We start from the raw sequence: 26,182 nt of genomic DNA, 5'->3' as shown, positions 1-26,182 counted from the left end.
TGTGCTTATACCTTAAAGTCGATGCTACAGAGGCTGACTGCATCACTGCCATCTTTCTCTCTGTGCTTCCTCTTCTGTGGAGACATAAACAGGTGGAATGCTAGTAGGATTGTTCAGCATGCCTCACAAAAAGCAGATTGCTGTGTCATCAAGCATCTCTATGGTGCACAGCGTGAGGAAGGAGTTCTCAAATGAACACCTGTAGTTAAGTCAAAGAGTACACACAGAGTACAGCTGTGTCCCCACCCTCAAAGCAGACTATAGGAGAATTTTAGATTGCCTGAGCAAAATGAACAATTATCACAAACTTGTCAACATGCAGCTTACATTTTCTTTGCCTATGATGTAACCTATGTTTTAACCTACATCACACTGAAGCAGCCTGCAACTACTGCGATTGGTTTGTTCATTAGAGTTGATTCCTTATGTGCATTTCCACCTACTTTTTCATCAGTTTTTGAATTTGTCAGTGAGAGAACAACAATGATTATTCTCTCTATAAAGATTCACTGCAGAAGTCTAAATTGTTGTTAGCCTACTTATGCACTCTACCCCTGTTGGCTTTTTTATAAAGCTACAATAGATCCTGCCGGGCATCCTACTGGGAACAGGAGTGAACTTTAACACCTGTATGTCATCTGTTAGAGCCCCATTATAACCACTGCAGTGGTCGCTTGAAGTGCCACCAGTGATGCAATCACAGAACCTCATCCATTTATGCTCACCATTATGGTACAGATACCTGCTGCAGTATCCTCTCTGTTGCCACGCAGACAAAATCTCCACATGATATAGGAGAAGCAGTCAAAATGAAAAGAAAATAAAAGTCTCCTCTTTTAAAACTGCCACAACACCTCCCTCTGTACAGAATGTGAATTTCTGAGCCTCTGCACTGGTAACCACAATGATGGTAAAAACTGACACGATCATACACTTGATCCTTCAACCTAGCTGCAGCGAAACAACACGGCAGGTTACAAAAATTGAGAGGTGCACAACCAGCAACCAGGCACTGGACGGTTGGTATAATGGGCCCCTTAGTCAGTGCAGTTAGAGTCAGTTAACAAGTGCAAACAGTAGTCTGGCCTGTTTAAGCTGAGGGTTGTAAAAACCTCACAGAGCAATGGTGGCCTGTGGAAACATAAGCTCTGTTACTGTGCTCCATTAACCACGGCTAAATGCTTCTGGCTAGACACACAGTACGTCAAGACCTGATTGACCAGTGAGGTGAAGAGTACCAAAATGGTCAGGGGTGGCTGACAACGAATGGCTGAACTGTGTGTGTGTGTTTGTTTGTGCTAAAGCAGGGTGGTTGTGGCAGTGCAGGGCATTTCCTCCTGCCTGATTTCCCACATCTGTAAAAATTTAACAGGTCAGTGACTTCAACTAAACATTTGTAAATATTTCCCAGCTTAGATTTTGCTTCTGACCATTAGCTTTAATATAATAATAAATGGAATGGTTTGTTCAGAGTTGGTTGCATCTCAATAGGAGGCTGTGAACAACAAAAGATTGTGTAACTCGTTTCTAGTCAGCAGACTTTGATTCAGTGCCACAGCTGAGTCTAGCAAAACAGTTTTTAATGCAAGTCAAACAGCACACTGAATAAAGAAACATGCAATGTATTAAATGACAGGAACTGATCAATTATTAAAGCTCTTAGGTACTGTGCTGCAGAACTGCTCAGATTTTGAATGAAATGCATAGAAAGAATACACTTTAACTCCTTATTTTAACATAAAATAAGAGACTCTAATTAATTAATTAATTAATTAATACTATTATTTAATGTTACAGAAGGACACCTGCTCCCACAATAATATTGTTTTATTTAGATATCTTTATTGTCATGGCACAATACACTGGAATTTTGTTGCAGCCATCCTCCAGGTGCCGATATAATAAATAATAAGAGACAGAAAATAAGAAATATAAATAAAACAAATAAGAATATATTTACAGTGAGCAAAGGCAGTTAAAACAGCAAATAAATGTCTATTTACAACTGTATACAATGCACTAAAGTGGTGCAGTGGATGTGCAAAGAGATTGTCCATTTGGTTTGATATGGTCAGAGTTCAGCAGTGTAACGGCTCTGTGGTAGAAGCTGTTTTTTTTTAGTCTTGTTGTTCATGCATAGTGTCCTGTAGCACCTCAGAAGAAGGCGGAGGGGGTGAAGAGGCAGTGTCTGGGATGTGTGCTGTCCCTGACTATGACTGTAACCTGCCTGGTGTAGGTGTAGGTGTAAATGTCCTCTAGTCTGGGGTGCCAATTATCCTCTCGACAATCTTGATGATGGAGAGCTTTCCCGCTGTGTGCAGTGCAGCCACAGTGAATCAGAAAAATCTAATCTTATTTTCTGATTGATGTAGAGCAGAAAATGTGCTTTGTGTGGTGCTTTGTGTGTGTATGTGTGTGTGTTTGTGTAGGGTCATCATACATGTGCAGCTATGACTCAACGGAGACCAGAAAGTGGAGAGAGAGGGACAGCAGAGATGTAACATGGTTGTGTGAAACCTGCTATTTCAACAGACTAATTTGTTAATTCTTTGTGGGTCTTCACCACAGTGCAAAAGCAGGCAAACAATCATCTGAAGTAAACTCTGCTACTTGAAAAAAGTTTGTAAGAGAAAGTGTTCACTGAATGGAAAACCAGCTATTATCAAAAATAGTGTGTCTCCACTGCTGTGGGAAATGTTGCACTTACTGAATATTTTTAGAACTTTTTTCTTCCTGCAAAATATATTGTTTAATTTATCTTTTTGTAATATTTGGTAGTAGGCGACAAGCAGACAGCTATTTTAGGAGGAGTATGTTTAGAGTTCAGCTAAAAAAGCTTTGTTTACATTGCCTAAGAATGTGCCTGAGGTCCACTGTTCCTCACAATCTTCCTCCTGATCTGACAGTGTAGGTGAGGGGGATGTGAGTAAAAATGAAAAGATGAAGCTGAGTCAAAGTGACTTTGTATCTCTCTTCCATCTTCACAGTTATGCTCACTGCTGTATTCACTAGAATATTTATGAGTGATCCAGTCACACTTGAACATTTGCTTTTAAACACTGAATTGATAAACCAAAAAAAACCTCAGTTTCACTCAGAGATACAGTGCTGTGCAAAAATCTTAAGGATTCATCCAGGAGAAGGGCAAAAAAGAAAAAGATCCAATTATAGTCATGAAAGGTCTATCTTCAGTCACAAGAAGATAAAGGAGTCCTGTAACAGACAGCAGGATTCCCACCCTGATCTGAGTATCTGGGATTATATGAAGAGAGTGAAGATACTGAGAATTTCTTGCCCTCTTAATGTGTTTGAGACCATCAGTTGTGTTGTGAAGAGGTAGAGTTGTATACAGTGAATAGCCCTGTTTGAGCAATGTTCTACTCCATATTATGGCAAGAACTACCCAACTAAGTAATGAAAAATGACAGTCCATCATTACTTTAAGAAATGAAGGTCAGTCAATTAAAAAAATTTCAAGAACTTTGAAAGTATCCTCAAGACCAAAGCTACAAAGACCATCAAATGTTATGATAAAACTGGCTCTCATCAGGACCGCCCAAGGAAAGGAAGACCAAGAGTTACCGCTGTTGCACAGGATAAGTTCAAGTTCAAGTTAACAGCACCCCAGATAAGAACCAACTTAAATGCTTCACAGAGTTCAAGTAGCACACACATCTCAACATCAACTGTTCAGAAAAGACTGCATGAATCTGGAGTTTATGGTCGAATTCCTGCAAAGATGCCACTTCTGAGGAAGAACAACAAGAAGAAGAGAATGGCTTGGGCTGAGGAACACAAGGAATGGACATCAGACCAGTGGAAATCTGTCCTTTAGTCTGATGAGTCCAAATTTGAGATTTTTGGTTTCAAATGCCATCTTGTCTTTGTAAGACACGTAAAAGGTGAGCAGATGGTTCCTACGTGTGCAGTTCCCACTGTGAAGTATGGAACAGGAAGTGTACTGTATGGGGGTGCATTGCTGGTGACACTGTTGGCAATTTATTCAAAATCCAAGGCACACGTAACCAGCATGGCTACCACAGCATTCTGCAGCGACATGCCATCCCATCTGGTTGCGTTTTTCAACAGGATAATGACCCCAGGCTATGTAAGGGCTATTTGACCAAGAAAGAGGGTGATTGAGTGTTGCATCAGGGGACCTGGTCTCTACAATCACCTGATCTAAACCCAGCTGAAATGGTTTGGGATGAGTTGGACTGCACAGTGAAAGCAAAGCAGCCAAGAAGTGCTCAGCACCTCTGGGGACTCCTTCAAGACTGTTGGAAAACCATTTCAGGTGATTACCTCATGAAGTTGATTGAGAGAATGCCAAGAGCGTACAAAGCTGTAATCAAAGCAAAAAGTCCCTTATTTGAAGAATCTAAAAATCTAAAACATACAGTACCAGTCAAATGTTTGGACACACACAGCGTCAATTCAGGCTGAGTAGGTACTAGTGGAAAAAGCAGCATATGTGACAAGGTGGGAGTCAGACTGAGCAGATGGTTTACAGAGTCAAGCAGTGTCTTCACAGCAAGTTTCTAATGAGTTTGTGAAACATATTGCTGGTGGGAAGGAAAAAAAACAAAACAATAAACAACTTTCTCCAGAGCATCTGGTAACTAGAAAGCTAGTATTGATCAGGCTTTACTAGCATTCCCTTAAATATAATATTTCATGTGTAAAACATCAGAAATTAATTAATTAATTTAATTAATTAATTTCACGTTAATCCAGCAATTGTAATACCCTTGGAAGTATAAGCACTTTATCAGACTGATCATATAAAAAATTAAGAATGAGTATATAGCTTGTAACAGCGTAGCAAACTCTGTTGAATCACATACATACATCACTGTCTCATGGTGCATGTATTGCCATTCTATACCCAACCCTATTAGTCATATGAAAAACTATAGCAGTATTTTTGTCTGTGTATATTTTTTTGTCTTTTCCCTCACACAACAACCAGTGGTGGCTGCTCCTCCCTGTGCCTAGTTCTGCTGGAGCCATCTTATCCTATTAAGACGTAGTTTGTTCTCTCCATCGTCAGTGCTCAAAGGGCTCATCTGATCATTGGATTTCTCTCTTTGTAGGGCCTTTATCTTACAATATGATAGCACCTTGTGGTAACTGTTGTGAAGTGGATCTATATAAATATAACTGAACTGAATACTCTTAATAATGTGCCAATAATATCAGTCCAATGGCCTTGCCCTGTAGTTCCATGTTATTTTGCACCAGTAGGGCTGATTGGACAGTGTGTGACAGGAAATATTTATGTATGAATAACATTCTGCTATTTTATAAATAGAAAGACTAACAAAAGCCTGAATACAGAACAGCAGGTCAGCAGAAGTCAGCAGCCTACTGTCCATGAAGTGTGTTTGCAGGTGTGGAAACTCCTTCCAAGTTAAATATTGTCTTAAGCTCGGGTGTTATGCATGAGAACAAAACAACATGAGAGTAATCTCTGTGTGCAAACACACACAGTGGGGAAAGAGCAGGAGAAAATTGCCACCTCTGGAAATCCCTGCTTCAGCAGCACGTATATGAAACAACACAATCCAAGCAGCTACTTGTTCAAATGGTAAGCTGGGTTCAGTGTAAACCCTCTCTGTGTAATACACACACTGAGGCTATATAAGCCTTTGCGGGTTACTCTGTCAGTTTTTACTGACAGAATTTGCGTTACATAAAAAGATCTTGATGTAGACTGACAACAAAGATGCAAAGGAACAGTGTACTACTTTGTTTTTTGTTAATGCTACAGACAAGTTTCAACACTTTCAGGGATGTGCACCTTCCAGCTTTGTATGAGGTTTGTTGCCTGCCACAGTTTAAACACACACAGTCTCATTTACCATGACATCATGGTTTGGATGTTGAAAAAAAAGAAAAAAAAAAAAAAGAAAAAAAATCATCCTTTGTCTTGACAAACAGCTCACTGTGGTCCAGAACTGGATTAAATAGGAGCTGAACTAGCCAAGAAATGCTGAGCTCACGCAGTCTGAGGGATTGGTGAAAAATAATAAAAATATTTACTGAAGTGAGATAAATAAGAAAAGGACAAAAATGTAAACATTCGCAGCTATGATTTTTTTCTGTGGCAGAACAAAAAGTGTTAGTTAAAATTAGAGAGGGAAAGATGTACGTAGGTGTTGTGAAGAAGAGAGAGAGACACAGCAACAAGTTAGTTGGAGCAGCTCCTCCTCCAATCACCATCTCAGTCACATATAAATGACAGTAAAACATGACCTGGGGCCTATTCCAGGAAGCAACAACTCTGGGTTTGTTAAGCCTAAAATGAGGGAAACTCAGGTTTTCTGTTCCAGAAAGAGGGCTAACTCCAACTCAGAGTCAGTTACCAAGGTGAACCTAACCTGCTCGCTGGCAGGTTTTATCCAACAAACTCTGAGTGTCTCTCTGACTCCTCCCCTCCTTCTGCACCTAAACCACCTGTCTGATGTGCCGATTCATTTCCTCCTTCATAAAGTGTTTCTACAAGCACTGAAATCCCAGTTAGATGTTAGTTTGTTATTTTTGTGCGTAACATGAAGCTTTTAGAGTCATCCACAGGCTGTAAGGCTGTCAGTTCCTCTGAAACATTTACCGTAGTTACTGTAGCATCACTGTTACATCACACTGATCTGGATGAAGCTTTAGACACAGAACAAACTTTGGATGGAAAAATGTCTGGATCAGACGATGTGAATGTTTAAGTGAAGATGTCTGTTATTCACAGTATGTATCTCCACATATTTTCCATTGAAAATCACCTAAATCGGTGACCACTGACTCTATAACGGATCCGCAAACTGTGTCCGAGTCCACCTGAATCCTGAATTCATTAAAAGAATGAATAAAATGAGGGTGCTATTCCATCAATAGATTCCATTTTTACTGTCTGATCATTGAAACTGAACTGTCATAAACTGCAGCAAAAACAGGTTTTATTAAATAAAAACTGGCCTGAGGTCAGCTCCGCCCCGGGTTTCTGCTGCTGTCTCACTCTCTAACACACGGGTCGGTCAGTAAACTCAGTCTGAGCTGTTTCTCCACATTTTTATCTTCACTTTCTGTCTCCTGCATTTTGTCCATCAGGCTGCAGCTGAATAATTAGATTTTAAAGTAAATGTCAAATTAGGATTCAGCTTCATCTGATGGAGATTCAAGTTGTGTAAATGATGACTGCAGACATTATGAAATGATATATTTTATAACAAACTTTTATTCTGTCTATGACAGTGATTCTCAAATCCAGGCTTCGTGGCCCAGTGTCCCGCAGGTTTTAGATGTGTCCCTGATCCAACACACCTGAATCGAATGGCTGAATTACCTTCTCAGTATGTAGTCAAGTTCTCCAGAGTCCTGCTAATGACTTCTATATTTGATTCAGGTGTGTTGGATCAGGGACACATCTAAAACCTGCAGGACACTGCAGGACGAGGCCTGGATTTGAGAACCACTGGTCTCTGATGATGACAGAGTGGGTCAGGCTGATCAAAGTGACTTGTCATGCTCCACACTGACACCTGCGATCCTCGATCCATCGGATTAAAATGGAGGGTCTTCTCTTTATTTACCCGCTGCCATGGTGAATCATGGTATCAGAGCTCCATTGATGATGGCTTTCTTTCCTTGCTCATGTACGTGCCAACTCAGGATGATCCTACTCAGAGTTGATTGAACTAACTCTGATCCCTGGTCTGGTAACGAGTACACTGTCTCTTCACTGAGCAGGCCTGAACTCTCTGCAGGGTGGCTCTGACCACAGGGAAAGTGCACAGATATCCCAGGGTCACACTTCCTTTTATATGCATGAATATTGCTAAAGCCAATAACTTTCAATTTATGAGAGACTTCTTTTTGAAAATACGAAACCATATATACATTTAGATTCAAAATGTGTTGGATATGGAAACATTTTTTGCAGTTTTGCTTCTGGACATTATTAAACCCAGCCATGGGGGGACCGCAAACCAGTGTACTCATAGTGCCTGGATAAATGGGGAGGGTTGCATCAGGGAGGGCATCCAGCATAAAAATTTTTGCCAAATCAAACATGTGGATTGTCAATAAGATGATTGCCTTTGGTGCTGTTGGCCAACAGGGTGTCGGCAGAAATTCTGCTATTATAAACCAAACAATAATTTCAGCTTTAATTCAAAGGGTTCTACATATATATTACATTAACTGTAGCCACCCATTTACAGCCACCCATCTTCAGATGCCTGTGTATGCGAAAGAGGCCTGAAGGAAGCCAGCATTAGGCTGAAAAGGTAAAATAAACCTATCAGAGAGCTAGCAAAAACTTTAGGAGAGGCTAACAAAGGCTAACATCTAGCAAAGTTAGGAGCAGTTTTGAGGAGGTAGGCATATCATTTCCTCATCCAGAGAGGTAATGGAATCCAAGTTTTAATGCACTTTAAGTGCACTTTTGCCTCCACTGACACAAGAGAAAATTGATCAGATATGGTCACTGAATGCAGCATTAAAACATACATTTATGATCTCCTGCCAAGCGCATGTAAAATGTTATAGAGAGCTAGTAAAAACAAGACTTCTTTTTCATTTTAGTGAACATGTGCTATCAGCTATTAAGAGGCATGACTTCAAGTAACAGAACAGCAACATCAAAGTATAATGTGTCTGCAGGGTGATGACACTGCTGCACTGGGATCTCTCTGTGAAATGTATGGGCATTCAGTGGAGAGCAACACCTTGGATGCATCACGTGTTATCAGTGATATAAATCGTGCTCTCAGCAGAATGCTGAGGAATTTTCAGTCAGTGGTTAAAAAAAAAAAAAGGGAGTTGTTGGTATGGATAAGAGCAGCCCACAATAATTTTCTGTGTTTGCATGAAAAGCCAGATGCCACTCTGCAGCTGGTAGGATCATTAAATCACATCATCAGATTAAAGCTGGAATGCTGCTTATCAGACAGGCCACTCTTGAGGCTGACATCTCTGGCTGCCTGAACTTGTTGCTTGAACAAAAAGTGCAGGCAGTGATTCTTACCATAGTTAATTACCGTCACATTCCACCAAACAGCAGTCTGGTTTGATCTCCTCCACCTTGGCATTGGCCTGGAAACCTGACTCACATTCTTGCCATAACAACAAGCCCTCCTGATGCCTCGTGCATAATGTAGTCTGAGAGAATGTGCCAAGCACCCAGGGAATGCTCTACTTGCCCACTTCCAAGGTTTCCCTTGGGCCAATTCACTGCAACATTTACCTGTTCCTGCCACAGCCAGGTTATTAAAAAAAAAAAAAACTCCCTAACTGCTTCTAAGCTCAGGGGGCGTAGCTAAAGTTTACTCAAAGCCTAGGCAAAACCTTTAAACTTAACATGGCAGGGTTGAGATAATTGGGCAACTGGACAAAGGTGCTTCCAGGATTTGTTAATTGCTTGCTATTTGGTAGATTTAAAAATAACAGAATAACCATGGGAGCGGGGGAGATAAACTGAAAGGGGGAGCTAACAAGCTCCACATGGTTTTGATGGATGAGATAAGTGTGCTATATATGTGAGTCAAAGGCAGCAGGCTGGCACGAGATAAAGAGCCATTGGCCTTCACGCTCCCCTTTAATTTCTCCTCCTCTACCTTCAGATGAACGATGGATTGTGTTTCAGGCAGCTGTAAACCCGGGAATGCCAACACACTGTTCACTGCTGCTCACTTTTTTCTGTTTCTAATCAACTTGTCTCATTTGAGGCCGGCAGTAAACCTCAAGCAGGCCTGTCTTTGTAGGCTATTAAGTTCCTCTGGTTGGGAGGGGGTATAAGAAATCAGAGCAGGCTAGATTTTCTTTATCCAGCAATTTAGTCTCTGGCTACATGGACAGTGCTGGGTTCAGCCATGAGCAAGCCATATAACAGCAGTCATCACAGCCCTTCAGTGAGGTATTTGATGGAGATACACACCAAGTGGAATGCTGGCCTGGAATGCTGAGCTAATTTTATTGATTTCGATCCACTGATAGCACCTGAAAGCCAAGGCATGAGAATTAAGGCTGGTGATTGTTTTGAAGGTTGACTGTAGAGGCCACATCCAGATCTTAAGCAGACCTTAAAACAAAGCTTAGATATTGGATCGGTACTCCTCTCCTCAGGACAGCAACTTTCAAACTTGTGTTGCATTTATGAAGTCATAGAGTGCAAAAGTTTGAAATGTTATGGCGCTCTTTGCCAACAACCACTGTTAAATGCAATCTTTTAGTTCTGTCTGACTATTATTTTTATTAGAAATATGCAATGCACTTTGTATTTGCCACAGGATCGCCTCTGCATCAAAACATCATTCTCTATAAGTTGACTGTTTTTGTTCTATAACCAAAGCTGGACCAAGTGTGTATATAAAACAGGTTTTTTTGGCCCTGATCCTAATTCAGTTGAAGGGCAACATCTTTCCAGAGACAAGCCACTGAACTTGGCAGCCATCTTGAAATGCCCTACTTGGGCATTTATATCTATATGAAGTTTGCCTTTTGATGGACTGGTTTTTGATAAACTGGATCAGGTGACCCTTAACCTTAACCTTAGTTATGCTGCTAGAGTCTCAGGCTATTGGGGGGACTTCCCAGGGCCCGGTGTATTTCTTCTTCACTACCCACTGTTCACTATTGGAGTGACCATGTCACCACTGCATTGACATTAACTTTTTCTTTTCTTACATAAAGTCTGTATTTTATCCTTGGTTTTCCATGCTCTCCTTTCTCTTCTCTTTCCCCTCACCCTGGACCGGCCTTAGCAGATGGCTGCCCCTCCCTGAGCCTGGTTCTCAATTCCTGTTAAAAGAGAGTTCCTTCTCCCCCATCACTGCAAATTGCTGCTCACAGTAGAATCATGTGATTGCTTGGAGTTTTCTCCCTAGTAGGGTAGGGTTAACCCCAGGTTAATGTCCATTTCAGCTGTGTGTTGACAGGCATCTCCCTACTTTCTAGAAGAGAGAAAAGAAGTGGTGTCTCGGTGTACTTTTGAACTTTTTTTGTATCCATTGGATGAGAAAAGATGTTCATGTTGGTACACTGGGTTTAGTGTACCAACGTTGTGTATGTGTGTTTGAAAAAATTTTGAAGTCTTTTTATTGGATTTGACTGCTGATCAGGCTGTGGCTTTTATGTTGCAATGAGCACTGAAATTATATCTCTTACCTGAAGGGGCTTCAAAATAACCATTTTGGACCATTCTGTACGAGACATCTCAAATGCATGCAATTCATTTTAGGTTAGAAAAGTGGTCTTGTAGTAAAACTGGGGTTTACTGCAGTAAGTCAATTATTTTTGACTCAATGGAACATACATAATCAGAGCCAGTGGCACAGATAAAGAATATTTTAATATGTCCCTGGAAGTAGCATTATAAAAAAATTGCTAACACTTTTCTTTAGAAATAATTACTTGCCTTGTTTCTTTTTGTATTTTATTGTTTTGGTGATAATTTTCAAGGCGTAAACAAGTAAAAGTAAAATAAAACATTTATCCTCTAGCCTTGTTAGTTTATCTGGTTTACAGCAACGGTTCAAGAGGGAGTTGCCTTTTCTTTGCTGTGACAATGAGCAGCGCTACTGTTTCCAAGACCTTGTTGAGGTGAGATTTAAAACCAGAACACATCGTTCTGATGGGAAGTGGAGCTCAAGTACACTCCCAGTTTGCACGACAGGGCAGGAGTCAGCCAAAAGACATGCTGACAGTTAACATTAACATGCATAAAAAAATTTATACAAACACATTGAATAAATGCAGTGCACATATCTCCCAACTGAACACTTTTGTTCACTTCAATCATTACTGCTGTAGGTGATCCTAATTAGTGATAGATGAGCTAAAATTTGTTTGTGTGTCTAGCAGTTTGTCCTATATAACATGCAAACCACAAAACATGAGATCTGGACTCACCAAACTGAAGTCCCATTGTGGTTTTGGAGTGAGGAAGGTGAACGACCTTCCTCTCTGCAGTGACCTGTATGATGACAAAAGCACAAGAGATGAGTATTACAAGGGAAATACTCATTTACAAGTCCTGTTTATATGGCCTACCACTGTGGAATTTTCAAGCCTCAATGGTGTCCACCCTGACCAGAGAGTGAGTAAAGCCCACTTCAAAGCACTCATAAGGTGATAAGAAGAGGACCCTGACTCAGAAGCGAGGTGTTCTGAGAAAAAACCTTAACCTCCCATGACCTACCACAGCCTCAGCATGCTATAGCTACAGCCCAGACCAAGACTGACCACCCAGTCAGAAAGGGAATCACAATCCACTTCCTGAAAGATGCTGAAAAGCTGTCCTTAGCACCCAACTGTCTTTTTTTCTTTTTTGTTGGGGAGCATCTTTTTCCTTTTCTGGGACTTGAACAGTTGGACTGCCTCCCCCTAAACCCAGTCATGCACTTTGAAAATCCTTCTCATGTCAAACAACTTATTTGAACCTGTGTGATTATTGAAACATTACCACGAGATCAGGTTGGATAAGGACAATTACACAACACAGCACACTCAGTGAATGGATGGTTACACAGGCAGAAGAAATACATCAAAGCAGCGCTTAAGATCTGTCTTATACTAAAAATAAATTGGATTTTTATTGAAACGCTATTTCATACTGATGAAATACTTTTTGTGAAAAGTGTGTCTCAGACTGCCGTACAAGGCCAAGCTACTGTACAACTTATGAAACCAAGTAAATGGATCAGAAATACCGTGTAGGGCCTTCACACAACAGATTGAGGGCATCGATTCCTTTTATATAAGAAGTATGAAGATGGTTTTTGAGGTTATAAAACATGTGAGCCTTCTGAAAAATGTACACCACTGGCAAGTTTAAAAGATATCGATTAAAGACTTCTAACGAGTTTACTTATCGTTCTGAACTGTCCAACTGGTAAAAATTTAAACAGAAAGATGACATGTTAAGACACTGTGGAGTATGTTTAAGAAAACTACCAGGAAAAATGGGTCATCAGACTCGGCACACATGGTGGTGCACTGAATCAAAACCTTCAGACAAGGGCTTTAGATGGTGGGACCAAAAAAGGCTTCAGCATCCAGAGAATGCTGACCTGCTCAGAAACACTTGTTCTGTGTGTGTGTGTGTCCAGCAAGTGCTGCTTGTAACACTGAGTCATTCCAGTCATACTGAACGCACAACTGTCTTTCTGCAGTCGACACTATGGGCAGCTGCAGCACTCTCTTCACCTGTTCATGCCTCAGTGTTAAGGTGTTTTTATGAAGGTAGGTGACCCATCTCTAAAAATGTTGTTACCATGGCTATGTCATCATGGTACCTATCATGAGAACCGAGGCAGATCCTCAAACACCACTCATTAGTGCATGTTTGATTATAACGAGGAACACTTGGATTTTGCTGCAAACAATATCAGAGAAATTTTTTCAAATAATATCTAGAAAATGGTCTGGCACTGGTGTCTAGCTTCTCTTCACACAGAGGATAAGATAATAAGACTGCAGCAGGAGCAGCAAGGTCATGTTATATGTAACATCCCATCTAGCTTTGCAGAGATGACTAATATCTTGTGCCTCTTACTGTGGCATGATTGAATATACAATGGTATACAGTTGCACAAAGTTTGTTTTTCATGCACTTCAGTTTTTAATTAGAATATTTTTTTACATGTTTCTATGCTATAGCAAAGAACACTCACAAGACTTTCATAAGTTTCAAAAACGTTTTGTAAAGCTTTAGTTTTGGCAGTGATGCCACTGCGGAAACCTTCGACCACAACTGTATATTCCATATCTGAAAAGGGTTTTAATAAGAGATCTTTGATTCATTCATTGTGATTCTTTGTGTAATTCTCCATTCTTGAGTCAACCTTCCTTTCTTTATCATTTTCAAGGATACATGCAAACATAAATGGAAACATATTAAATAAGAAAACCGTGTGGTGGTTCGCATTGTTGCCTCACAGCTAGAAGGTCTAGGTTCGAATCCACCTTGGCCCAGGACTTTCTGTGTGGAGTTTGCATGTTCTCCCAGTTTGTGTGGGTTTTCTCCAGGTGCTCTGGTTTCCTCCCACAGTCCAAAGACATGCAGTTAGTGAGGTTAAGTGAATTGGTGATTCTAAATTGCCTGTAGGTGTGAACATGAATGGCTGTCTGTCTCTATGTGTTAGCCCTGTGACAGGCTGGCGACCTGTACAAGGGTGTACCCTGCCTCTCGCTCTATAACAAGCAGAAGAGAATGGATGAATGGATGGATGGAAAAAACAGTTTGTATAATTCTAACAAGCTTGAAAGCCAGTCTTTTATCCTTTAGCACAGTCTGAACTCTCTTAGGCAAGCTTTCTTGTTAGTTCTTCAAGAAGTCTTCAAGATTACTTGTCCAGGCTTCTTGAAGGACATTCCAAAGCTCTTCTTAGGATGTTGGCTGTATTTTATTTCATTCTCTGACAACTGATCAATAATGTTACAGTCCGCTCTGAAGAATTCCATTGTGTGTTTTTTCTATCTAGGTATGCTTTTACTGCATTGGCGGGATGTTTAGAATCATTGTTATGCTGAAATCAGATGCTTTCTAGATAGTAATTCAATTCAATTCAATTCAATTCAATTGTATTTATATAGCGCCAAATCACAACAAACTGTCGCCTCAAGGTGCTTTGTATTGTGGGTAAAGACCCTACAATAATACAGAGAAAACCCAACAGTCAAAACGACCCCTATGAGCAGCACTTGGCGACAGTGGAAAGGAAAAACTCCCTTTTAACAGGAAGAAACCTCCAGCAGAACCAGGCTCAGGGAGGGGCAGTCATCTGCCGCGACCGGTTGGGCTGAGGGGAGAGAAAGACATAGTACTGCACAATAGATCAAAATCTGATTATATTTTTCTGCATTTAAAATTCCATCAGTTTTGACAAGTTCCCTAACACTACGGTCTGAAATGTAGTCCCAAACCACGACAGAGCCTTCACCGTGTTTTACAGATAGCTGTAGAAACTCACTGTTGTTCCTCTTTCCTGACCTCCCACGTTGGATATGATGGGACCTCCCATGTTGGATATGTGTGGAGTGGTGTTACTGTAAGGTGTGGAGTATAAACAGCATGCAACAACTCTGTGGAGCAAACCCTGAGAAATATGACTGGGTGTGCAATAATATTAAAAAAGAAACAGCCACACACTGACTGCTGGTAGGGTAGCGTCATCAGAGGAATGCTTCTTGAGAAGAGGACAAACACCGATTCAGAAACCACTTGCATGATTCATTCATTGCCAGGCTGGTGCCAGAAGATGTGAGCCAGTGTTTCACAATTAAGTAGAAAGACATACTGGAAAGCTCAATGAACATATGCCTGCAGCAAATGCTCACTCTTCCCTCACTGACGTCATACCTCACTGCTTAATCCAACCAACTGCAGTAGAGTAGGCTGTAGTGCAGAAAAGGTTTGTAATTAGAAAGGAGCAACTAAGTTGCAAAACTTCAAAGGGAATTTAATGAAGACACACTGACTGGATACTTTAGCTGCAAAATGGTTTTTGGCTTTACCTTAAACTGGATTAAAAAAAAACAACACGTCTGAAAACAACAAATAAATGGTGTGGACATCTTCCTTTAGGTACAAGCAAGACAATGTAATACAGCCCAAAACATCTACAGTTAAAGGTTCATCAGATGCCAAAACTTTCACAGCAGTTCATAATACCAAGAAGTGGGACTTTATAGCTCTAGAGTTTTAGCATGGTGATGGTCATTGTGTCTTCAGACCCGAGAAAAGGAGCAGACACGTCCTGTTGAGACCCCCCATGTTGGATCTGTACAAACTAGTGCTACTGTAATGCATGCTGGATTAACAGCATGTGTTCTGCAGTAGCTACACATGTTGTGGAGGCAAGTGAGGGGTCAGAGGTCACTGAAGGTGGTGTTCAGCCTGCTGCTGAATTAGCTTGAGGGCAGTGCAGCCTGCCTGGTTTGGCTGCTCAAAATATCACTGTTAAAAGTTGTAGAGAAGGGAAACAAAGTTCAAGCATCTGTCTCAATATTAGGCTGAATTTTATGTTTCATAGAAAAGCTTAAATATATATTCCTTTCACATTCACGTACAGTTATAACACTAACAGTTTTTATGACTAAATAAGGAGGTGTCCACTGAATTACATAAGGCATTTCTACACAGCTTCCTTGCCTGAGGTGAATACGGGTTAGAACCTAGTTCTCAGGAAATATGTATGAATTTAGTGCATGTTGGGATATGTACACATTGACTATATTGAAAACAATATCATTGGAACTTCTTAAAAACATCCTTTTAAAATGGATTTGTTAAGTGTGGCTTGAGTCAATGAAACCACACTTAACAAATCCATTTTAAAAGGATGTTTTTAAGAAGTTCCAATGATATTGCAAATTGAGATAACCAGGTTGAGGACACCAGTCTACCTGCCACAGTTGTAATTCATCTCACAGCCACATCCATTTATCTCACAGGTACCCGCTGCAGTATTCTCCTAATCAATAGATGTCATAATTCAGTGCTGGTATATGAGGAGAAAAATTCGAAATAGAAAGCAAAGCAATTGCAGATTTTTTTCCTACAAAGACTCTGTTCAAACTGTTGCAACATCACCCTCTGTGTAATCTGTGTATCACTGAGCTTCTGTACTGATATATCATTATAATGGCAGTAAAAACTGACACGATCATACATGTGTGCCTTCAACCTAGCTGCAGTGGCACAACACACCAGGTGAAAAAAACAGAGGTGCAGGACCAGCAGAAACAACAGCGGATGTGACGGCAATTTGATGTTAACTTTTTTGTATAGTGCTGTTTGCAAGTCACCGGATGGTGGATATAATGGAGCCCTAACACAGACTGTTACTGCTGTGTCATCCACAAAGGCCCCCTGTAATCCAGACAAGAATCCTAAATGATAAAAAAATAATTGTTACTGCAATCCTTATCAAAGCACAAATACTGTTCCTGCCTTATGGTCATTGTGCTGATCTGGAAACTGATTAACTTTGATGTCACTCATCCCTAATCTCCCTGGATATTAATATGAAATGAAAAATATGGGAGACAGTCGGCTTCACTCTAGTTTCTGGTTTAAAGTATTGAGAAATATATCTGCTTGCAAAAGCATGCATGACGCACTGCCTAAATTCCCTGTGGGTCGATGTTTAGCATCTATGACACAACAGGACATTTGACTGAGAATCTTGTGTGGATCAGTAAATATGTAGCAAAAACTGGAGTTTCCTCAGAAAGACACTAATAGAGCAGTGGGAACTTTTCTAGCGTCTTACAGTAACGTGTTACTGTGTGCACTCTGTTCTCAAAGACCATATTAACACATTTCCAGGGCAGTGCCAGTCACGCAAGATTTATCGAAACTTCTTATGTAAAATGACCAATTTATTGTGCTGATTATTTATTATCAACAGTTATAAATTATAGTTTTTCTTTGATTAATCTGTTGTCAGTGAGTCAAGTAAGTTTAGGACATATGCTTATGTACAATAACAAACTAGAAAGAAAAAAGTTGACAGATTATAATAAACAGTGTCGATTGCTTTGAAATTTTGTTTTGCAGAATTTCATATCATAGCAAAAATTAACCAAAGTTAAAAGTTAAAGTAAATAAAATATTCAATGAGAACATAATGCATGGCCACAAATAAAGGATATGTTGTAGGTGCACATTTTGCATATTTTGAACTGCAGGAAATATATTACCATTTAAAGTTTACTACATGTCATATCATTTCATATGGGTCGGGGATGGGCTGTTTCATTGGTATGACGCAGAAAAAAAAACAGTTCATGTTTGCAGTTGAGGTAACTAAGCACTGGGTTAGTTAATGCACTAAGCAAGTGCATTACATTGAAGTACAGTAATTTAAATGAACTAAACACATTACCTAGTGCACTTTTAAACATGGTTATACTGAATTATTTAAATGCCTGCAAATCAAAAGCAGTGCATTGTCAGCTGTTATTAAATCCAAGCACCTGAGTCTGTATACAAGAGATTGTGTAGTCAACCTCTAGCATTTCCTTTTGCTGGAAAAAGTGAAACATGGCAAGCTCAAGAATCTGATGACCGGATATTGATTGGTTTTTACAGAGAAATGAGGTTGTGCACTGACTGGTGGTAAGGCAGAGCCTTCATGGTAAGGCAAATGTTTTAATGACCAAGTATCCTATAAAAAAAACCCCTCCAAGTCAACCATCTTGGACAGCAGCTGGAGACAGTGGTCATTCTGCTCCATAGCCTCGATGAACCAGTTCTCCATCTCCATAATTGCAACATCCACTCTTACCAGTAGCTGTTTATAAAGAGATAAAATTAATGTTGAGCAGAACTGAGTTTAGCTTATTGGCGCAGCTCTCCACAACAGTCCCAGTTTCTCATGTGGCCCCTTGGGAAAATGAACTGCCCACCCCTGACATAGTGTACTGTGCATAGTTCAGCTGTCAGTTCCCAATATTACCATTTGCTCCTGAGAAGAATAATAGATCAAGCCCACACAACTATGATGACTGCATGCTGATTAAAAAAGAAACAGGGCCACACGCTGACTGCTGGTAAGGCCAAACCTTCAGAGAAGCGGGAAGCCGTGGCATGCCAATTACTCAAAATTGAAAGCATTGATCCGGAAGTCACTTCACGACTGTTGCATCATCAGGGTGATGCAGGAAGGTATGAGTCAGTTTTTGGTTTGTTTTTTTTTTTAAACAGTGAAGCAGAAAGACTCTGTGAATCATAATGAAAATAAGTCTGCAGCAATTAAACAACTGAGCTTCCACTCAATGACTTTATCAACACTATCCAAACAACTGTAGCAGAGCAAGTGGTAGTACAGAAAGGAAACAAAGGAGCAATTAAGTAAGGTCAGAGGGACCTTAGTGAAGACACAATGACTGTACACAGTAGCTGAAAATTGGCTTTTAGCTTTTCCAAATTTGTCTAACAAGAATACACAGGCTAAAACCAAAAGAAAATTGGTAAAAAGCCACCAACTTGCCATTTAATCTAGGTATAATATTATTGTCTTAGAAATAATGGAATTTTTTTCCTCTTCTCGCATGTCTCGTATTAAGCCCCCCAAAACGTGACTATGCAGGGCTGAGACCAGGAAGCAGAGTTGCAGTCTTACATGTGTCTCCGCAGCTTCTCTCCTCCTGTCTTCCTCCCAAAACCCCATCCCCATAGAGACTGTGTCTACTCCCAGACCCCCAAAATAACCAAAACCAAATCAGCAAAAAACAGTTTAGGCATAGAAATTCACAAAAAAAGAACAATATAATATCCTCAACAGTACCAAAGAGTAAACCAGTTAAATGTGGACTCTGAAACATCAAGTCTCTCTCTTCAAGTCCCTTTTAGTAAACGACTGAATAATTGATTAACATATTTATTTTGCCTTCCAGAAACTTGTATATGAATATATTAATTTAAATTAATCAACACCCCTGAGTCATACTAGTTGTCAGAAGCTTTGAAGCACAGGCTGAAGAGGAGTAACAGCAATCTTCCACTCCACCTTATTAATCAACCATAAACCCAGACAGTTTTGAAAGCCTGACTTTTTGCCTTGTACACTCAAAAACAAAAACCAGTTTTATTTGTTATCTACAGTACCAGTCAAAAGTTTGGGCACACATGGTACTGTATCCACCTGGCCCTTACTCAGAGTTTCTATCTGATTTCTCAAACTTTTTATCTGATTTAGTGCTGAGATCAGATAAAATAATTATATTGGATGCTGAAAATGACAACCTCAAAACTGCATTGAATCTATTGAATCAACTGGCTTCTCTCAAAACGTAAATGAGCCCACCCACCACTTTCATAACCCTCTGGATCTTGATATGGAGATTGGCTCCATTCACTCTGGATATGGCATAGAAACTGAACATTTAACAGTATTTCCTGAAAACCCTCTTTTATCTGATCATTTATTAATGACATTTAAATTTATAACAATGGATTAGACATCAGTGGTGAATAAATTTCATTACAGTAGAAGTCTTTCTGAAAGTGCTGTAACTAAGTTTAAGGATATAATTCCTCCATTGTTATTTTCAATGCAATGATGTGCCAACACAATGCAGAGCAGCTACCTAAACTCTGCTACCACAGAGGCAGATTATCTCATTCATATCCTCACTGTGTAAGACTGGCTACTGTGGCTCCTCTGAAAAAGAGAGCCTTAAATCAGAAGTGCCTGACTCCCTGGTAGAACTCACAGACTCACAAATTTAGAAGATCTTCACTTATCCTGGAAAAAGAGTTTGTTGCTCTATAAACAAGCCCTTCATAAAGCTAGGACATCTTAGTATTCATCACTGTAGCCGGGGCTGACAAAGAGTTGGAGCTCTGTTGATCTGAGTATTCCTGTATCCTTAACTAGTAATGACTTCATGAATTTCTTCACAAACAACATTTCAACCTTTAGTGATAAAGTTATTCATAACCATCTAATAGACATATCTTTATGTACAGATATTTATTGAGACTTTCTTTCAAATTGATCTTTCTCAATTAACTTTGTTACTTCCTCCAAACCATCAATGTGTCTATTAGACCCCATTCTTACAAGACTGCTCAAAGAAGTCCTTCCATTAATTAATGCATCAATCTTAAATATGATTAATCTACCTCAACTAAGGGCTACATAACATTAATTGGTTGCAGAAATTAAACCATTACTTAACCATTACATGGCATTTGGAACCAAAAATCTCAAAGTTGGACTCATCAGACCAAAGGACAGATCTCCACTGGTCTAATGTTCATTCCTTGTATTCCTTGGCCCTTCCTCTTGTTGTCCTTCAAGGAATTAACTCTTGACAAGGCAAAGCTCATAATATCCTATTACCCCAACAGAGCACTTCGCTCTCAGACTGCAGGTTTACTTCTGGTTCCTAAGGTATTACAAGTAGATTGGGAGGCAGAGCCTCTACTTGCTCCCAGTTTGGATTTGAGAGACAGACACTCTCCACTTTTAAGATTAGGCTTAAAACTTTCCTTTTTGATAAAGCTTATAGTTAGGGCTGGAGTCTTAGGAATAGTCTTAGCAATAGTTTTTTCTTCACTCACCTCTTTTCACTCTGTGTGTTGTTTATAATCATTAGTTATTATTCATTTCTGGCTCTCTTCCAGTGTATCCTTTGTCCTGTCTCCCTCCTTCCCACCAACCCTAACCGGTTGCTGCAGATGGCTGTACCTCCCTGAGCCTGGTTCTGCTTGAGGTTTCTTCCTTTTAAAAGGGTGTTGCCTTCCCATTGGTGCCAAGTGCTTGTTCATAAAGGGTTGTCTGATTGTCTGGGTTTTCTCTGTATTACTGTTGCATATTTAGTTTACAATATAAAGCACCTTGAGGTGACTGTTGTTGTGATTTTGGTGCTATATAAATAAAACTGAATTTAACTGAAGACTTAAGGTTGGTATGCTTTCATTTCCAAAAAACAAAAACAAAAAAGAGATTATGGTTTACAGACAAATCAGAGAAAGTTTTGACTTCCACTCTAAAACCTAACCCTAACCTTTTCTCTGTAGTCACTAAAACACATCGTATAATTAGAGATGATAATCTGATGATAGAATAGTCCATCTGATCCACTTGTGCACATTGTGAAATTATTACTCCTCTTTTTAGTCCCATCGTCTTACAGGCTTTTGTGATAGTATGCAATTCGTCACATAGTTCTATCTGATGAAGACCTATCTGGTATCTCTTCATTTCTGTGAAACTGAAAACACATCACAATGCAGTGACTAGACCATACTAATCTATCTAATCCATGAGTCAATGGATTAGTATCACTGTTTTACGTAAAAGTGAGGTGAAATTATCTACTAAGTCTCCAGGTCAGTCCTTCAGCCCAACCATGTACATCAACAGTTTTGTATTGTTTCAAAGTGTCTTTTGAGAGAGTAAAAAACATATAAGCTTCTTAAAAAGAATCATACCCATGGCTGTGGCTGGTTATATTGGCTGTTTGTCTATCATACAATTGTGTCTACAGTAAATGATTCAAGGAACCAAAGTCATTCAACATCATGTTCTCCACACCATAAATCTTTCTCAAAGCTGATAGCACCTGCATGTCTAACTTTTTCATGGATACTACGTGATTGATGTCACTACACACTGGTTACTATCACCAGCTAGTGGACAAAGGTCCATTCTCTTTCTGTACCTGCTGTTATGTGTTGAGGGAAGGGTGGCCCATGAGTCAATGGATTGATATCCCTGTTAGCCCTGCCCTTGTTTGTTAAAGTTAAAGCTTGCTAACTGTCCTGTTTCCTTTTCTATCTTTTCTAGTGAGCCAAGGAATGTATAAGAACAGAGATTCCATGAAACTGGTGAAGCAGGTGACCCCATCTAAGCATTTATACAATTCTGCCTCTGCCAGCATTCTAACCATGGTCCTTTACATGCACAATAACCATAAACAAGCCTTCAACCAAGCCTGTGTATTTCTGGTGCTCGACTTGCACGTGCTTGGCAAGACCACAGGGGGAAAAAAAAATCCAGCACCAGTCTATTACTTACTGCCAATCTCACTTGGGAAAAATCAAGCCTTATTTTCTCTCACTCAACATTTATGTTTCTTTTTTTTCCATAAACCTTGTTATGGAGGTCAAATATTGGGGGATATTTTTCCATGTTTGTCTGCAAAGGCAGTTGGGCAGGGCTCAGGCACTTTGGCACACAACATGGAAAACCTTTCAAAAGAGTCCAGCACAAACACTCCATCCCAAAACATTCTGATTAGTATTATATTAGCTGCCAGTCTGAGAACTACCCAGAAAGAACTCATTGTAATGATGTGATTTTTGCCCCAGGACATCACTGCTTTGGTCGTATGGCCAGCAAGTTTAAGATGTTGCTTAGAGGCACAATTATAAATCCACAATCCAAAATAACAGTGTACGGGAAGCATGCTACTTATCTCTGCAGATACAGAACTGGATAACACTTAGTGACCACATAAATAGATATGCAGCAGTAAATCATGTACTTGCTATATTCAGTTCAGTTCTATTAAATTTTATTTATATAGTGACAAATCACGACATCTCAAGGTGCTTGTTGTACACTCATATATCAGTGAGGGTAACATTTAATACTCACATGAATAACAGTTTTTACACCTATATGGCTTGCTAAGAAATTGGTGTTAATAGTTAATCCTGCATTCTTTCAAATGACCAGCAGGACACAAAAAGAAGTCTGGTAGTTGCATTCAGGTTGTCAGCCAGCTGACATGACCTATTACTCTGTACTCACACAATTTATATAGGAATCATTGCCGTTTTTCACACTGCAAGTACAGAAGGAGGATCTTTCTTATCACTTGCCTGCTGATTTACATAGAAGACGACAAATTGCAGTGGTGAATCACAAACAACAGGAGTCTACAGTTTACAGTGGATTATGCAGCAGACATTTTATTGGAGGTAAGCTTCTTGTAGAATGTTAACCCATTCATAGACTGAAGGGAGCTATCAGACAATCACTTGCTAATGCTAATAGCAGCTCCCAGCCCATTTTCTAATTGTGGTAATAGCAAACCGTTCTGACAGGGAATCGATGAAATTCTCAGCCTGGTGCAACAGTAGCTCAACCACTGGCTAGTTTGCATGGAAGATGGCAACTTGTCTGCAAACACGCGCCAACTACTCTCTGAGCAGCAAAACTGTGAAAAGTAGAACAGAAACCAGAAACAATGGGCGACTGCTGCAATCTGTTAGTGACCAAAGCAATCCCATGGAGATTTTTGGAGATTTCCCCCATCATTATCAAACGACCTCTTGCTAGTGCTAATGGCTGCACCACTAGCTAACTGTGGCAATAGTCAGGTGGCTAACAGTGGAAATTCACAGCCTGGCACAGTGGTAAATAAGCAAAGTGCAGCGCTGGGCGATCGGGTGCTAGATGGAATCCTGTGTTGTTAGCAAACCCTGAACAGAAGACAATTTTATCCCTCAACAATTATGAAGACAGAAAACATTTTTGCTTTTATATTTTTTCTTGTGTTACAAATCAAGCATATCAATTAAGTTTACAGATGACAGAGGACACATCTGGCTATCTGTTTTGGTTCTTTGACATTCCCCCTGCAGGACTCCTGGGGTACATCAGTGTGCTACAGCTTAGGTCTCCCTTTGCCCCTGTCTCTGCTCATAGACATCTGTACAGGCAGGCTGTCAAAAACCCTCATTAAGAGCCCAATATGGTTACTGCATTGGTCATGTCACTTATGTGTTCTCTTGAATATTAGGTTTTGGCACTTAAAACTACCACATCAGCGCTGGTATAGGAGAAGAGGAAGTTGAAGCCAGAAGCAAAATAAAAAATTACAGTTGTCATCATAGTTTTATCCAGAAAGCCTCATCTTTTCAAGCTGTTGCAGCATCTTCCTCTGTATAATCTGGGAATCTCTGAGCTTCTGCACTGAACAGGTGGTCCGAACTGACAGGATCATACACCGGTGTCTTCAACCTGGCTGTACCCACTGCAGCACCTGCATGAGGTTACAAAAACTGAGAGGTGGACAACCAGCCGAAACAATACAAAAGCATGGCTTATCCAAGTGACGTCACTTTTGGTGTGCAAAACCATTTGCAAGGGCAGCAACAGCAGGTATATTGTGTTCTAGTTCCTACCAGATGATCCTGTGTCCACCGACTGCCCTCAACTTTTTTCTCATTTATTTAATTATTATAAGTATTATTGTGTGTTTTTTTTTTAATGTATAAATGCAGTAACTGTAAAAAGTACAGTACAGCATGGCCCAAAGTAAATCATCATTCAGATTTCTGCTATACTCAGCTAGCCTTGACATGATGATACAGTGTATGGATACTTTTAAAAAATAAATAAATAAATTCTAAGCCATTTAACTTGACGTTTCTGTGCACTATTACATATAAATGCTTAATATATAAAAGAAAGGTGTTACACTTTCGGAGAAATACATAAATGAAGGGAGATAAAGCAAAAGAAAGCCATATGGTGCAGGAAAGTAATTCCAACCTTTCTCTGCCCGAGGAAGGATTATCGTTTGAGGTACACTGCTGCCATCTTGTGGCGTTATGACGCAGGTAAAATATCTGCAGGGCGCTTTAAATCTGTGTAAAACGCACTGGATGTCAAGTAAGGCCTTAATATCTCATATCTTTGGCATGGCTTCTCATACTCAATTGGTTATTCCCGTATAATAAACAATTTGTTTGGAGATAAAACCCAGTTTCTCTGCTTATTTTAACAACGTGCCAAGCTAAAGCATGCTGAAGTTCAGACATGTTGTCCTGGACTGACAGCAAAGGCTGGTGGTACGAATGGTTCTGGCGCTGTTTTCAGCTTTGTTCTTGCCGTTTTAGAGAGTTCAGCTAAGAGTCTAAAGAGAAGATAAAAAGGACACACCGTGTGAGGATTCTGCTGTTCTCTAGGGGAAACTCTTCCTCATCAGCTGAAAACTTCCGCTTCAAGTTCGGTTGTCTTTTCGGTTCCTTTGAAAGCACAACGGGGGCTTTGAATTCACGGGTTTCACCCATTTAAATAATATAAGCTGGCCTTACTGAAAGTGTCAATGGAATAATAAAAATAAATCTAACTACAACAGTAAACGGCCTTCACTATTTTTGAATATGGCGGAAATCCAAAAAGAAGCGACCAATGAGAAGAGGACGGACGAAGCCATTAATAGGATGTTGCGCTAAAGGGGCGGGGCCAGAGTAGATTAGATAAAGACAATAATAATCGAGTATTATATTCAAATGTGTGAGGATAATATTGATATGTCGTTTGCCATTGACCCCATAATTGATTCCATGATTCAGATTATGTTTTTCCTTTCCTTTCTTTTCTTCTTTTCACTTCTTTTGAAATTATTGCTTCATTACAAATGATATCAGTTTAACAATAAAAGTTAACAGCTACATGTCTTGCTGTACTTCAGTTTAGGATGGAGCAAGTCTCTGAAGAATGAGGGGCTTCTGTAGGTGCCAGACCCCAGAGTAGTAAAAATGCCTCAGACTTGAATATTTCCTCCACCATGTTTCCTGTGGGTTTGGTATCATCCTCTTTTGTTTGACATTGCACATACACCCTCTAACTTTGAATCATAAGCTCCATCATCCACTGACATTCTGCTCTGTCTCAGCCCACCCTAAGGCTGTGGTGTTGTTCCCTCACAGGGA

The 26,182-nt window shown here is 39.9% G+C and overlaps 1 protein-coding gene across 1 annotated transcript; it reads right to left on the bottom strand.

The window, feature by feature from the left end:
* Nucleotides 1–5: 5 nt before the first annotated feature.
* On the bottom strand, nt 6–25,622 carry LOC115773820 (neuroepithelial cell-transforming gene 1 protein-like). Its single transcript, XM_030720737.1, has 3 exons — nt 25,407–25,622; nt 11,905–11,968; nt 6–74 (listed from the first exon to the last, which is right to left on the bottom strand). Exons 1-3 carry the CDS (start codon nt 25,535–25,537, stop codon nt 6–8), a joined length of 264 nt encoding a protein of 87 aa, XP_030576597.1. The 5' UTR covers nt 25,538–25,622.
* Nucleotides 25,623–26,182: the final 560 nt, after the last annotated feature.

Source organism: Archocentrus centrarchus, chromosome 23, assembly GCF_007364275.1.
Source record: "Archocentrus centrarchus isolate MPI-CPG fArcCen1 chromosome 23, fArcCen1, whole genome shotgun sequence".
In the NCBI taxonomy this organism is placed as follows: domain Eukaryota; kingdom Metazoa; phylum Chordata; class Actinopteri; order Cichliformes; family Cichlidae; genus Archocentrus; species Archocentrus centrarchus.
Note: the sequence above shows the minus strand (reverse complement) of the source record. Positions and strands in the feature narration are given on the sequence as shown.